We start from the raw sequence: 15,177 nt of genomic DNA, 5'->3' as shown, positions 1-15,177 counted from the left end.
GCAGATGACCAGTCCTGTTTTTTTGATTATGGCAAATGGTATAAGATTGGTTTATGATAGTGTTCCATAGTGTGTGTTTAAATGCAATAAGATTACAACAATACAAGGTAAACTCCACTGTGGCAGGGACGGAAGCACAAAATCTCTACCAAATATTGCAGAATGTTATTCCTGTATATAGAATAATACAAATCCAAATACTGCAGCTGCAACTGCAACTATTTTTCATGAAGCAGACTCCTCTTTATAAAAATGAATTACAAAAAAATGTTAAATAATCATTAAGCTGCTGTCTGTTTTAGAATGCAACATAAGCTAGACACATTCAAATCTTGCTTGAAAGACATTGCTTGTAAAGCAGAGCAACATCTTTTAGGATTCTTTCTTCTCCTTTTGTTCACAGAATGAGCCAGCAAAGGTATTACAAGAATATAGGCTGCCATTAGGAAGGGGAGGGTGCCATAGTGAAATAATTCATGTTAAATACAGGATTTCAGGCCAAGCAACAGGTCACCACACTGGATCAGTGTGTGTGTGTGTGTGTGTGTTGGATATCTCTCAACTCGTACACAAAAGAAATGTCCCTCCTTCATAACCTACCAGTGATGTGTCCGTTGTGTTCCTTTAACTCGTGCCCTTTTACCCACTGATTTCCACTCTTCTTGTAGATATGAACTTCGTGGTTATTTGGGCTAATTGCAATCTCTAGTGAAGAATATTAAAGTAAGCATGACTAACAGACTTAAAAACAAGCCAAGCAAACAGAATTTAGCAGAAAAATCCACATAAGTGTTTTACAGCATAAATAGTATATTTAATGTTAGAATGTAATTATCGCTAGTTAAAGGAAAACGGTAATGATTTTTTTATTACACTGTTTACATAGCAAATAATTCACTTTACCATTTAAAATGTTATTCTTGAGCCAACAAATTTATTTTTGGATAAGAAATCCAAGTCCAACTTGGGACTACTCCAGTTACATGGGAGTAGGAGAAACAATAGGTTATCTGAAAGCAGTTCTAATGTGTAGCGCTGGCTCCTTCTGAAAGCTCAGACTCAGGCACAATGCACTGAAATGGCACCTACACGCCAATATTACAATTAAAGAAAATACATTTGTTGGTTTAAGAATAACATTTTAAATGGTACATTGAATTATTTGCTATGTAAACAGTGTAATTTAGAAGTAAAATGTATACCATATAAATCAGTGATCCCCAACCAGTGGCTCGTGAGCAACATGTTGCTCACCAACCCCTTGGATGGTGCTCTCAGTGCCAACAAACCAAGTAGTTATTTTTGAAGTCTTGACTTGGTGGGAAGTTTTGGTTGAATAAAAACAAGAATTACTACCAAATAAAGCCTCCTGTAAGCGAATAGTGTGCATAGAGGCTACCTAATATCCAATCTTAGCCTTTATTTGGCACTACCATGAACTTTTATGATGCTTGTGTTGCTCTCCATGTCTTTTTACATTTACCTTGTGGCTCATAGTAAGAAAGGTTGAGGAACCCCAATATAAATCATGACAGTATCACTTTATAATGTAACCCCTATTGTAAAATATAAGGATATTTTACGTCACCCATGAGTTAATAGAAGTCTGAGATGACTTCTACAACAGTGGGTACATTATTTATGATAATACAAAAGTTTAAGTGAGCCATGTGACACAAGTTACATCACCAAGCACCAATTATAACTTATAACATATTGACTGTTTATATAGTGAATAATGCACCCCCTATTGTAAAATATAGGTTTATTATGTCACCAAGGAGTTCCACGACCTTGTGCTTTTACACAGGTCATGGAACTTGGAGGGGACTTCTGATATTTTACAATGGGGGTACTAATAAGTTTCAGTGAGTCATGGGACAGAAATTACATCACTAAGCTCCAATTATAACTGATGATATCACTCAGCACCGTTTTATAAAAAAATATATATATGGAGCACTAGAAAAAAGCTGCTAATAAAAAAAAATATTTTTATTCAGTCATTTTAAAATTTAAGAGTGCATGTACACAGGTGTTGACGCGGTTCGTGGCCTCTCGCCACTTCCTCAGAAGCATCTTACAGCCCACATTTAAGGAGGCTATATATAGTCCATAATCCCTCCTTCTCAACAATAACCCTTAGTTCAAGACATAATAATTAATTATTAATAATCAAGAACATAATAATTACTATTAAAACCAACAAAATATCGGAGCTTGTAATCCAAATAGGGCACATATTTCTTTATTCGCTGTATTGACAATTGTATAGGAATTTGGGATGGGGATGAAGTGTCACTGGTTAGCTTTGTCAAGTTTTCTATTGATAAAGTGGAGGGTATTTCGTTTACACTTTAAAATACATTGTAACACTATTTCATTTTTAGATGTTAGTCTAATATCCTGTGGTAAGTATATACACATGGATCTCTATAGAAAACCTATACACTCTTATAGCGCCTATCCAGGCAGCTATCTGACAGTGAAAGACTGTGTATAACTTACGTGTTAGATCCTTATTCCAGGCATGGCAGCTAATGGGTTCAAGTAAAAACTGGTGCAAGGACATTGTGATCTTCCTTTTTGCCCAAAAGAAAACTGCAAAAATATGAAAACATAAATCTAAATATTTGAATGTATACCCCTCTTGCAATAGATTCCTAGCCCTTACTGCTGCTGGTGGCATTGGTTGCAACAAGTAAATGTATTGTCCACAAGTATTGCTAATTTCTTCTCAAAAATTCACTATCTTACTTCAAATAAGGGTATACATAAACTACATATTTTCACATCCAATGTGCATAAGCATACATCTATCAACAATGATGGCTTTATTTCCATTACTAAGTGCAGGTGATAAGCACAAAGCACATAGCATTCATTGCACCCTTCTGACAGTTTCCCCTTTGATGTTACATTAGGCTAACTCTGGAATTCCTTTAAAATCTCTGGGAAAATTTGTAATTAGGCAGTTATCCATAACAACCAATCAGTGGTTATTTTCTAGCCAACTGGAGATAAAATGATAAAAGCAAACATCTCATTGGCTCCCATGGTTTACTGCCTAAATGCTAATTTGCCCAGTGTTTCTAAACAGGGCTGTGGAGTCGGAGTCGAGGAGTCGGAGGCAATTTTGGGTACCTGGAGTCGGAGTCGGCAAAAAATGAACCGACTCCGACTCCTACTAAATTTATATGGGAATAAAAATAAATAAATAAAGCAAGTTTAAATGTCCCAATTAAAAAACAGTCATAATTAATTACTTCTCTGCTATAAGAATAAAGCCCAATGCACGTAGTGCATAAACGAACACGTTGAGTGACCATGAAGCATGCTTTTCATTGACTGTATGCTTCACTAAATGGGACGTATGCACAGTTACGGTGCGGAAGCTCCACTGCGTCGTGTCCCTCTGTTACAGGGAACCCAATGCCCACTGGGAACCCAGCCTAACTCTCACTGATAACTAATTAAGTAAAAAAAATTTGCAGGACTAGAAATACTTGTATACGTGAAGGGAATGGATAGTCAATAGTTTAAAGGAACAGTAACACCAAAAAATAAAGGGGAATAAAAGTAACTAAAATATAGTGTGCTGCTGCCCTGCACTGTGTGTTTACTTCAGAAAATCTACTATAATTTATATAAATAAGCTGCTGTGTAGTATGGAGGCAGCCATTCCTGCACCGGGACAGCTGGGGTGTTTGCTACAGAAACCCTACTATAGTTTATATACAGTGGTGTGAAAAACTATTTGCCCCCTTCCTGATTTCTTATTCTTTTGCATGTTTGTCACACTTAAATGTTTCTGCTCATCAAAAACCGTTAACTATTAGTCAAAGATAACATAATTGAACACAAAATGCAGTTTTTAAATGAAGGTTTACGTTATTAAGGGAGAAAAAAAACTCCAAATCTACATGGCCCTGTGTGAAAAAGTAATTGCCCCCCTTGTTAAAAAATAACTTAACTGTGGTTTATCAATTTCAATTTTCAATTTCAATATCAATTTCTGTAGTCACCCCCAGGCCTGATTACTGCCACACCTGTTTCAATCAAGAAATCACTTAAATAGGAGCTACCTGACACAGAGAAGTAGACCAAAAGCACCTCAAAACCTAGACATCATGCCAAGATCCAAAGAAATTCAGGAACAAATGAGAACAAAAGTAATTGAGATCTATCAGTCTGGTAAAGGTTATAAAGCCATTTCTAAAGCTTTGGGACTCCAGCGAACCACAGTGAGAGCCATTATCCACAAATGGCAAAAACATGGAACAGTGGTGAACCTTCCCAGGAGTGGCCGGCCGACCAAAATTACCCCAAGAGCGCAGAGACAACTCATCCGAGAGGCCACAAAAGACCCCAGGACAACATTTAAAGAACTGCAGGCCTCACTTGCCTCAATTAAGGTCAGTGTTCACGACTCCACCATAAGAAAGAGACTGGGCAAAAACGGCCTGCATGGCAGATTTCCAAGGCGCAAACCACTTTTAAGCAAAAAGAACATTATGGCTCGTCTCAATTTTGCTAAAAAACATCTCAATGATTGCCAAGACTTTTGAGAAAATACCTTGTGGACCGACGAGACAAAAGTTGAACTTTTTGGAAGGTGCGTGTCCCGTTACATCTGGCGTAAAAGTAACACAGCATTTCAGAAAAAGAACATCATACCAACAGTAAAATATGGTGGCGGTAGTGTGATGGTCTGGGGTTGTTTTGCTGCTTCAGGACCTGGAAGGCTTGCTGTGATAGATGGAACCATGAATTCTACTGTCTACCAAAAAATCCTGAAGGAGAATGTCCGGCCATCTGTTCGTCAACTCAAGCTGAAGCGATCTTGGGTGCTGCAGCAGGACAATGACCCAAAACACACCAGCAAATCCACCTCTGAATGGCTGAAGAAAAACAAAATGAAGACTTTGGAGTGGCCTAGTCAAAGTCCTGACCTGAATCCTATTGAGATGTTGTGGCATGACCTTAAAAAGGCGGTTCATGCTAGAAAACCCTCAAATAAAGCTGAATTACAACAATTCTGCAAAGATGAGTGGGCCAAAATTCCTCCAGAGCGCTGTAAAAGACTCGTTGCAAGTTATCGCAAACGCTTGATTGCAGTTATTGCTGCTAAGGGTGGCCCAACCAGTTATTAGGTTCAGGGGGCAATTACTTTTTCACACAGGGCCATGTAGGTTTGGATTTGTTTTCTCCCTAAATAATAAAAACCCTCATTTAAAAACTGCATTTTGTGTTTACTTGTGTTATCTTTGACTAATAGTTAAATGTGTTTGATGATCAGAAACATTTTGTGTGACAAACATGCAAAAGAATAAGAAATCAGGAAGGGGGCAAATAGTTTTTCACACCACTGTAAATACCCCGCTGTGTAGCCCCGGGGCAGCCATTCCTGCACCGGTACAGCTGGGGTGTTTGCTACAGAAACCCTACTATAGTTTATATAAATACCCCGCTGTGTAGCCCCGGGGGCAGCCATTCCTGCACTGGTACAGCTGGGGTGTTTGCTACAGAAACCCTACTATAGTTTATATAAATACCCCGCTGTGTAGCCCCGGGGGCAGCCATTCCTGCACTGGTACAGCTGGGGTGTTTGCTACAGAAACCCTACTATAGTTTATATAAATACCCCGCTGTGTAGCCCCGGGGGCAGCCATTCCTGCACTGGTACAGCTGGGGCGTTTGCTACAGAAACCCTACTATAGTTTATATAAATACCCCGCTGTGTAGCCCCGGGGCAGCCATTCCACTGTACAGCTGGGGTGTTTGCTACAGAAACCCTACTATAGTTTATATAAATACCCCGCTGTGTAGCCCCGGGGGCAGCCATTCCTGCACCGGTACAGCTGGGGTGTTTGCTACAGAAACCCTACTATAGTTTATATAAATAACCCGCTGTGTAGCCACTGGGGCAGCCATTCCTGCACCGGTACAGCTGGGGTGTTTGCTACAGAAACCCTACTATAGTATATATAAATACCCCGCTGTGTAGCCCCGGGGGCAGCCATTCCTGCACTGGTACAGCTGGGGTGTTTGCTACAGGAACCCTACTATAGTTTATATAAATAAGCTGCTATGTAGCCATGGGGGCAGCCATTCAAAGGAGAAAAGGCACAGGCACATAGCAGATAACAGATAAAACACTATTGTATTCTACAAAACTTATCTGTTATCTGCTATGTAACCTGTGCCTTTTCTCCTTTTTTCCAGCTTAAATGGCTGCCCCCATGGCTACACAGCAGCTTATTATATAAATGATAGTAGTTTTACTGTAGCAAACACACCAGTTTTACCAGTGCCGGGCAACAGTGCATTATATTTTTATAAAGCTCTTTTATTTTTTGGTGTTACTGTTCCTTTAAGACTGAACATTTGAAAAACTGCTGTAATTCAGCTGTAATGTTAGCTTAAACTTTAAACATGACTATGGGATTCTAGGGAAATCATTAGTAGTAGGAGTATAGATAAAATTGTCTTTCAGTTAGTTTATTATCAGTTCAGTTGTGTTTTAAAGGAACAGTAACACCAAAAAATAAAAGAGCTTTAAAGTAATAAAAATATAATGCACTGTTGCCCTGCACTGGTAAAACTGGTGTGTTTGCTACAGTAACACTACTATAATTTATATAATAAGCTGCTGTGTAGCCCCGGGGGCAGCCATTCAGGCTGGAAAAAAGGAGAAAAGGCACAGGTTTGCTTAGCAGATAACAGACAAGTTCTGTAGAATACAATAGTGTTTTATCTGTTATCTGCTATGTGCCTGTGCCTTTTCTCCTTTGAATGGCTGCCTCCATGGCTACACAGCAGCTTAATATATAAATTATAGTAGACTTTCTGAAGTAAACACACAACTTTTACCAGTGCAGGGCAGCAGCACATTATATTTTACTTACTTTTATACACTTTCATTTTTTGGTGTTACTGTTCCTTTAAGTTCCCCTTCCCCTTCCTAGATGTATAAAATACATTAGCATATTTAAAACAGAGGAGTCGGAGTCGTGGAGTCGGAAGTATCAGAAACTGAGGAGTCGGAGTCGGGGAATTTATCTACTGACTCCACAGCCCCTGTTTCTAAATGACCCCTTCTGTGCACTCACGCACATTCTATTTAATCCTATAGGATTTTTAGAAGCATATTTATCAATGGGTGAAAGTAACAACTCACCATTCGATAAACACACCTCTAAAAATCCCACAGGAATTAATCTATTATGGGTGAGTTTTAATCTATTCAACTCTAAACTCACATTTTGATAAATCTGCCCCTTAGAGTGTGTATTTGTGTATTAACAGTTTAGGCATATTCCTTTAAATTTACACTATACTGTCAACTAGCGTTAGACAATTTTTGTTAGATGAAAAGGGTTGAACTTGATGAATGTGTGCCTTTTTTTAACCTTAATCACTATGTTATGCTACATGCTATGTACATTTTCCAAAAGACTACCAATACAACAATACAGACTACTTTTACAAGAGTAGACTTATGTCTCTAACAATACAATGTAAGTGTCACAGCTGATCTGTTACTTGCACAGGTTAGTGATCCCAATATCCAACAACAGTCAAAATAGGGAGGCTAAAAATTAGAAATGTTAAATAGTTGCTTATAATAGGTCAACCTATAATATACTAAAGGGTAAATAATAGCGTAACGTTCCCTTTCACATAGGATAACTAGTCCAAAAGATTGCTATTCTAAAATCGTTAGCAGAGCAACATATAGAAAATAAAGAGCATACAAAGGCTTTGCATTTAAGGTCATTCTCACACTTTGGAAAGCAATGCTTTAGAGGGTACAATGATTTGAGGGATGTAGATGGCTGTAGTGCCCACATACCTGGAGCGTATGGATGAAATTGTATGCTTTACTTATCCCTGACAGAGAAGGAAACGTTGGTTCAACTTCTTAAAAAAAGCTGTAAATACAAAGGAAAAATATGGTATATATGTATTACTTAAGTAATTTTATGTAGCAAAATTAAAGGGCACCTATCACCTAAAAATTGTATCCCCTGCCGGAAGCTGCAAGCTAACAAAGCCCACACTCTGTATGGGGGAAACAATAGTATTTTCCTAAGACAAGTCCCCTAACAAGAGCTCTGGCCCTTATACCAGAAGAAAGGGAAATTAATATTTTATATGTACCTCATTTCATGGATATAAGAAACCTGCAAATTATAACCTATTAAAAATACTGTACTGTGTTAGAAATAATTAAATTACTTTTTAATATCCCCTTCTCAGCACTCTATCTTCTGGTGTCTAAGACTTTTAAAGGAGACATTTCATATTACCTTCATATTCAGTTATATGATTCATCTTTCTTCAATCTATGTAATCTTGCAGAAAAAAAACGATTTGAATGCATTTTACCTGCTAAAATCGTTTTTATATCAGAGCTGCAGAGAGATCTTCACTCCTCTGAAGCTAAACTGAAATGAGAGATGGGAGTGTCTCTTCATTCTCCCACAGGAAATGGTCACAGCACTGACTGACAGGCTGAACTCTGCTGTAGCAGGGAAACCCCTCCCACTCCCCTGCCTGTGTATCTGTTACCAGTCTGCACATAGCTGTCCTGTACTGCTGCCTGATCTTTACAAGTTGCAGGGAGTTGTTGCAGGAGAAAATGCAAAAAAACCCCAGCTTAGGTATCAAAGTACAAGTTGCAGGGAGTTGTTGCAGGAGAAAATACCAAAAAACGGCTAGTTTAGGTATCAAAGTACAAGTTGCAGGAGAAAATACCAAAAAACGGCCAGTTTAGGTGTCAAAGTACAAGTTGCAGGGAGTTGTTGCAGGGGAAAATACCAAAAAAAGGGCCAGTTTAGGTGTCAAAGTACAAGTTGCAGGGAGTTGTTGCAGGGGAAAATACCAAAAAACGGCCAGTTTAGGTGTCAAAGTACAAGTTGCAGGGAGTTGTTGCAGGGGAAAATACCAAAAAAAGGGCCAGTTTAGGTGTCAAAGTACAAGTTGCAGGGAGTTGTTGCAGGGGAAAATACCAAAAAACGGCCAGTTTAGGTGTCAAAGTACAAGTTGCAGGGAGTTGTTGCAGGGGAAAATACCAAAAAACAGCCAGTTTAGGTATCAAAGTACAAGTTGCAGGGAGTTGTTGCAGGAGAAAATACCAAAAAACGGCCAGTTTAGGTGTCAAAGTACAAGTTGCAGGGAGTTGTTGCAGGGGAAAATACCAAAAAACGGCCAGTTTAGGTGTCAAAGTACAAGTTGCAGGGAGTTGTTGCAGGGGAAAATACCAAAAAACAGCCAGTTTAGGTATCAAAGTACAAGTTGCAGGGAGTTGTTGCAGGAGAAAATACCAAAAAACGGCTAGTTTAGGTGTCAAAGTACAAGTTGCAGGGAGTTGTTGCAGGGGAAAATACCAAAAAACAGCCAGTTTAGGTATCAAAGTACAAGTTGCAGGAGAAAATACCAAAAAACGGCCAGTTTAGGTGTCAAAGTACAAGTTGCAGGGAGTTGTTGCAGGGGAAAATACCAAAAAACGGCCAGTTTAGGTGTCAAAGTACAAGTTGCAGGGAGTTGTTGCAGGGGAAAATACCAAAAAACGGCCAGTTTAGGTGTCAAAGTACAAGTTGCAGGGAGTTGCATGTAAAAAAAAAACTCTCATAGCGATTGCAGAACGTAATACTGATGGGCAGGGACACTGTAGGATTGGGTGCAGGGAGTTGTAACTATATATAATTGGAACCTAACATGGATGCAGGGAGTTGCAAGCAAATAACACACATCATTTATCATTAGGTACAGTCTAATGAATAAACACAATCTTCATTGTAAATAACGTTTTTTTTGATTTGGTAAATAATTTTTTTTTTTAAGAAAGAGAATTAAGGTGCCTTACATTCCAGCATGTCACAGAAGCAGCGAATCTTCCTTCAACTGAGCTGCTAGTCAGGAAAGCAGGGCTGGCCGGGAGCAGCACTGAGAAGGACCCCAGCGTGACTGACGTGGGCGGGGAAATGACGTCATCAAAGGCGCCGCCCACGTCTCACGCCCACTCCTCTCTCAGTGGCTGCAGCGTCTGTATAGGAAAGAAGCCAGGGCCGGCGGCCCCAGCTACAGACAGACTATTTTCCAGCCGGAAGCCCTGTGAAAGGGAGGGGCTTTAGCATTTGTGCAGGGATTACACAGCCTTCTTCAACAGTAGGTATAAAATACACTTTATTTTATTCAATTTTAGAGTGTTAGCTGCAATTTAAGATAAACTGAAAAATTATGGTATATGTCTCCTTTAACAGTAATGCATTGCCTAGACATGAAAGCACACACTAATGGTATATTAAAGCGGTCAATCAATTTCCGACTCCCAATTCTGACTCCAACTTTTAATAAGACAGGAAAAGAAGAGTTTAACTTGATCATTTCAAAAAGTATTTATTATATTTCGAAAGTTTTCTTTTTCATTGTACAGGAATGGGACCTATTATTCAGAATGCTCGGACCTGGGGTTTTCCGAATAAAAGATCTTTCTGTAATTTGGATCTCACTAAATCTGCTAAAAATAATTTAAATATTGAATAAACCCAATAAGCTTGTTTTGCCTTCGATAAGGATTAATTATATCTTAGTTGGGATCAACCACAAAGTACTGTTTTATTATTACAGAGAAAAATGAAATAATGTTTAAAAATTATATTTGCTTATAATGGAGTCTATGGGAGATGGTCTTTCCGTAATTTGGAACTTTCTGGATAACGGGTTTTTCCGGGTAAGGGATCCCATACCTGTATTACATTTTAATTTTTTCAATAGTTTTCAGTTAAATGAAACCCAGGATAATGACTGCCACAGTAAAAGAAAACTTGCAAATTCTAGTTGAAATATTTGAGTATGAATAACAGGATACTACATTTAGTAGTATAATTTTCAGCTGCTTAGTAAACTTATTGATTATTATGGTTATCGTATGTTGTTACAGTTTAAAGGCAACTATCCACTATAGCACTAAACTATCCACTATAGCTCTAAATTGCGGTTTGCAGTGTGGTGCCATTTGGTTGAGAGCGAATATTTACCAGAGATAGGTGTAAATCTCCCTACCTCCATGATATAAATCATTTATGGGAAAATCTCATATCCTTGTTAAAGGAATACTGTCATGGAAAAACATGTATTTTTCAAAATGCATCAGTTAATAGATTTTAATAGATAATTGTTATGTAAGCAGTGTAAATTTCAAAATAAACAGTACACCAAAAAAATCAGGACTAACACTATACTATCATCTGATCCATGACACCTAAAGCAGATCAGGTAAATCTGGTACACATATTTATAACATGGTCCAACCATAGAATGAAGGCAATAGTTCCCCAAGGCAAAAGCCAGTGGAAAAAAATTATGGCTTTTAACTTGGGTAATGCTAACTGTAAATTAATTAGTTAAGCCTCTGGACACACTGACAAAGCCATATGAATAGATAACTGCAAGACTGTTATAATGGGGCCCTTAATAGATATAGAATATCACCAGAAAAATGGGCAAAGAGACAATTACTACCCTTTACCAAAGAACTTCATGCTCTTTTAAAGGAGACATATCGTATAAAAATTATTAATGTACCAGTGCATTATACTCCTCTGAATATAGAAGAAGGATTGTGCTGAAAAAAGTTGTGTTTCGGACTGATTTATTGAGAAATTCCACCATAACCCCAGTAGTCCCGCCCATCTGTTTCACTTCCTGCTTGCTGAATTCTCTGGATGTGCAGGGGAGCCAGCAGCACACTGCACTGTAGGGAACTGAAGCCCGTCTTTGCTTGTGTGAGTGCAGGGCTGTGAATGGCTATCCCCCTCCTGCTGTGCTTCTGGCAGGGAGCATTAGGACATGCTCACTTCTTCATTTGAAATACAGATGGAGAACTGATAGGATCTATAGGAAGCTCCAATATAGGGACCACTTTTACAGACAGGATTAAAGGAAAATACGGCGATCTTCCCTCTGCACAATCGACTATGCGAAGATTGACATCTCCTCCTAGCCTTCCTTCTGTACAGGCAAACTTCATACAGACTTCTGGTTTTGGACTCGGCAAGGAGGAGATGTTGATTGTCGCATAGTGGATTGTGCAGAGGGAAGATTGGCGTAGCACCGCATTTGAAATGACTGGATGCAAAGTTTTAGAAGGTATATACTAATAAAGCATTCAAAATAATAAATGGTGTGCAGGATAGGGCAATTATTGGAGCAGGGTGGAATAGATTTTTTACTTGTTACTTTTTCTTTAATGTTTAGCCCAAAGTGAAACCAGCACCATATATTATTCGTAACTGTCTACAAAATTAGGGCTTTTTCCATTTATCCAATATGTCTATTTTAAGCACAACAGATATTTACTGATGTCTACCACAGGTAACCAAATCAGCCAGCACTGCTCATATTTAACACAAATACACTACAGTATGTGCACAATAAGGTTTACACTTTCTTAACTAACATTGATATGAATGTTTCTTAACTAACATTCATATCATTAAAGAGGCATGAAAATTCAGAGAATTCAATAAACACAACACTATTATACTGGCCATAAGACCCCAAGTTGAGTCCTCAACATCATCAAAAGCATTATACTTTCCATCCAAGATAAATAAAGAATAAGAACAGCTGTCTTCATTACAGAACAAGGGGGCAAGGTGTCCAGGTCCGGAGATGCAAAGTATGGCCTGGCAATTCAGGTACACGGAGGGCCAGCCAATAATGACTGTCTTAAGTATTACAGCAGCCCCACAGTACAGGCCTGAAGGCGGCTAAAAAATAATAAAATATGCTTATACCAAACAAATGAAATCGTACTAGCACAATCCACTTCGCCCATTTTTATCCTGTTAATTGTTAATAATATCTTAACATGGGTAGGCCAGGAGACACATAAACATGCCCGTCATGGTGGGGATAGTCGTCCCAGACCCGGTGGGTTTGGGTCTTTAAGTGGGCCCGACAACGCTTCACTTACTTAGTTTAGATTATCTGGTCCCCTGCTGTCAGTAACCTACCGACTTTGGAAGGGAGGGTTATTGATAGAATGCCTGCAAGCTCTTTCCCTTACAATCCCAAAGCCACAAGTCTCATCACGCGAGACTGGCGTCATGACTTCACATATGCGCAGTGACGCAACACATAGGGGCCCTGTGAGAGTGACGAGCAGGCGTGACAAAATCTTAAGATGATCTCAAGTTATCGTAGTTTTCATAATTTTTTTCCCTGTACAGACCTCTAACCTTTATAATAGAAAAGAAGTCTCTCGTGTTGGTTTGTCACCATGCTCGATAAGCTCCCAATATCATAATTTTTTATTTATATTTTCAGCGCAGAGTTCCAACTCTTTGCCAGGGAACTAAAAAATACCTTTTCTTGATTGCCAACGATCGCTTCTCCCAATTTAATAAAAAAGGAAACAGGTTTTGTGGGAACTGGGATGTTTGTGTTTATGACAAGTTTATTTAACAGTTACCAGTATTAATCTCACAAATACAGATCTGTGTTATGACAGGTAACAGTTTATCTGGAAGAGTCAGTAATACACAGATGAACACTATTAAAAAGAAATGAAGGCCAAATTAGGTAACAGTTATGTTACTGATTCATAACATAATATGTATAGCGTTTGTGTATACATTTTCTAATCTATGCTAGTATTTTAATTAGCTTAACAATCGCCATAATTATTTGTAAGGGTGAAGAGACAGAGCTACTTGTCGCAACTACAAAAACAGACAATGCTGATCATTTACTGATAATCTTCTCTATGTGTGAACACGCCCAGCCTTCATTTGAAACACAGACAGGGACCTGATAGGGTCTATAAGGAGCTCCAATAAAGGGGCTATTTTTACAGACTGTATTCAATTTTAGTCGAATGGGAAACCAGCACCATATATTATTCATAATTACCTACAAAATTAGGGTTTTTTTTAATTTATCCAATATGTCTCCTTTAAAGGTATTCACAGTATTTTAGCTATGTCCACCCAAACTGCAGGTGCTTTTCATGACATGATAATGTGTATAGGAGCAAGTATTCTCCCTTTATACTCTCCTAATTGTCCAGACATTTAAGGCCAGATTTATCAAAATTTGAGTTTGTGGAAATAAAAACAGCAGTTAAAATATAAAAAAAATTACTGTGACAAAACTTGTGCTACTTTTCTTATCAATTGCTAGCTTATTTAATAAAAAAGCATTTCTCATTGACTTCTATTGATTCTAGCTAGCTTTTACTTGCTGAGTTTTTTCTGGCAAATTTACTTTTTGATTTTTTTCTTTAATAAATACCGACTATTCATGGTTCTTAACAATATTCTGGAGTATAGTTGCATTTGCATTTTTTCACTGTGTTTTTTCTCGAATTGTTAAGCATAAACTCGAATATTGATAAATCAGCCCTTTAAAGAAGTCTCGTATTAGTATCTATTAAACAAGGGTTGCCCACATCAAACAGTATGTAAGACACAGCTGTGATACTTGCCTGCAGGATTAACAAATTGTGGGATTATAGACTCTAATTTCTTGAACAAAATCAGTTGTGCTACTGTGTCCTCACTGTCACAATCGGTATCCCAAAACTCAGAACAGGCGCCAAGGGTCCGGTCACGGCTCACGCTTCTGCTTATAACAGCTGCCTTTCACGTCGGGAGGAGCCCTTCGCTACTTGGATGCTGCCAGGACTTATTGTGAGAGACCCAAGGAGAAAGTTCTGAGCAGGCAAGGGAACCAATCGTGTGGCAGGAAGATGGGGGGTAGTCTGGGACAGGCCAGGGTCATCAACGGTCAGGCAGCGCAGTACGGAATCAGAATCCAAGAGAATAGTCAAACGGGCAAAGGTCGGTTCAGGCAGCAAACAAGAATGGTCAGGAACAGGTAAGAGTCAATACACGGCAAAACACTAATAACACACCCAGGAACTCACAAGAAGAAACCTACGTTCGACAATGAACAGAGGCAGAGAACGCTTTAAATATTTACACGGCAAAATGACATAATCGTCGCAACGAAGAGAACAGTGCGCGCACGCATGCTCATAAACGGATGTGCACGCACATCAAAAGGGAGACGAACGACGGATGCACACACGTCTAGAAGATGATGATAGCGACTTTCCCAGTAGACCACCGTAGACCATCGTTACACTCACAGCTCCAGTCATGG

The 15,177-nt window shown here is 38.8% G+C and overlaps 1 protein-coding gene across 6 annotated transcripts in view; it reads right to left on the bottom strand.

The window, feature by feature from the left end:
• arpc1a (actin related protein 2/3 complex subunit 1A) overlaps nucleotides 1-13,133 on the bottom strand; it is a 53,362-nt gene extending 40,229 nt beyond the window's left edge. The window contains exons 1-5 of one of the 6 annotated variants that reach the window (XM_012970241.3): nucleotides 12,986-13,114; nucleotides 9,872-10,117; nucleotides 7,856-7,934; nucleotides 2,509-2,601; nucleotides 601-705 (exon numbers count right to left, since the gene is read on the bottom strand). In XM_012970241.3, coding sequence (XP_012825695.1) covers nucleotides 601-705; nucleotides 2,509-2,572 — 169 coding nt within the window. In that variant the 5' untranslated portion in view covers nucleotides 2,573-2,601; nucleotides 7,856-7,934; nucleotides 9,872-10,117; nucleotides 12,986-13,114. Of the gene's footprint in view, nucleotides 1-600; nucleotides 706-2,508; nucleotides 2,602-7,855; nucleotides 7,935-9,871; nucleotides 10,118-12,985 lie in introns of all 6 variants that reach the window. The other 5 variants (XM_012970243.3, XM_012970242.3, XM_012970240.3 and 2 more) reach the window with 5 other exon arrangements.
• Between the last annotated feature and the right edge of the window lie 2,044 nt (nucleotides 13,134-15,177).

This window comes from Xenopus tropicalis, chromosome 9 (genome assembly GCF_000004195.4).
Source record: "Xenopus tropicalis strain Nigerian chromosome 9, UCB_Xtro_10.0, whole genome shotgun sequence".
NCBI lineage: Eukaryota > Metazoa > Chordata > Amphibia > Anura > Pipidae > Xenopus > Xenopus tropicalis.
Note: the sequence above shows the minus strand (reverse complement) of the source record. Positions and strands in the feature narration are given on the sequence as shown.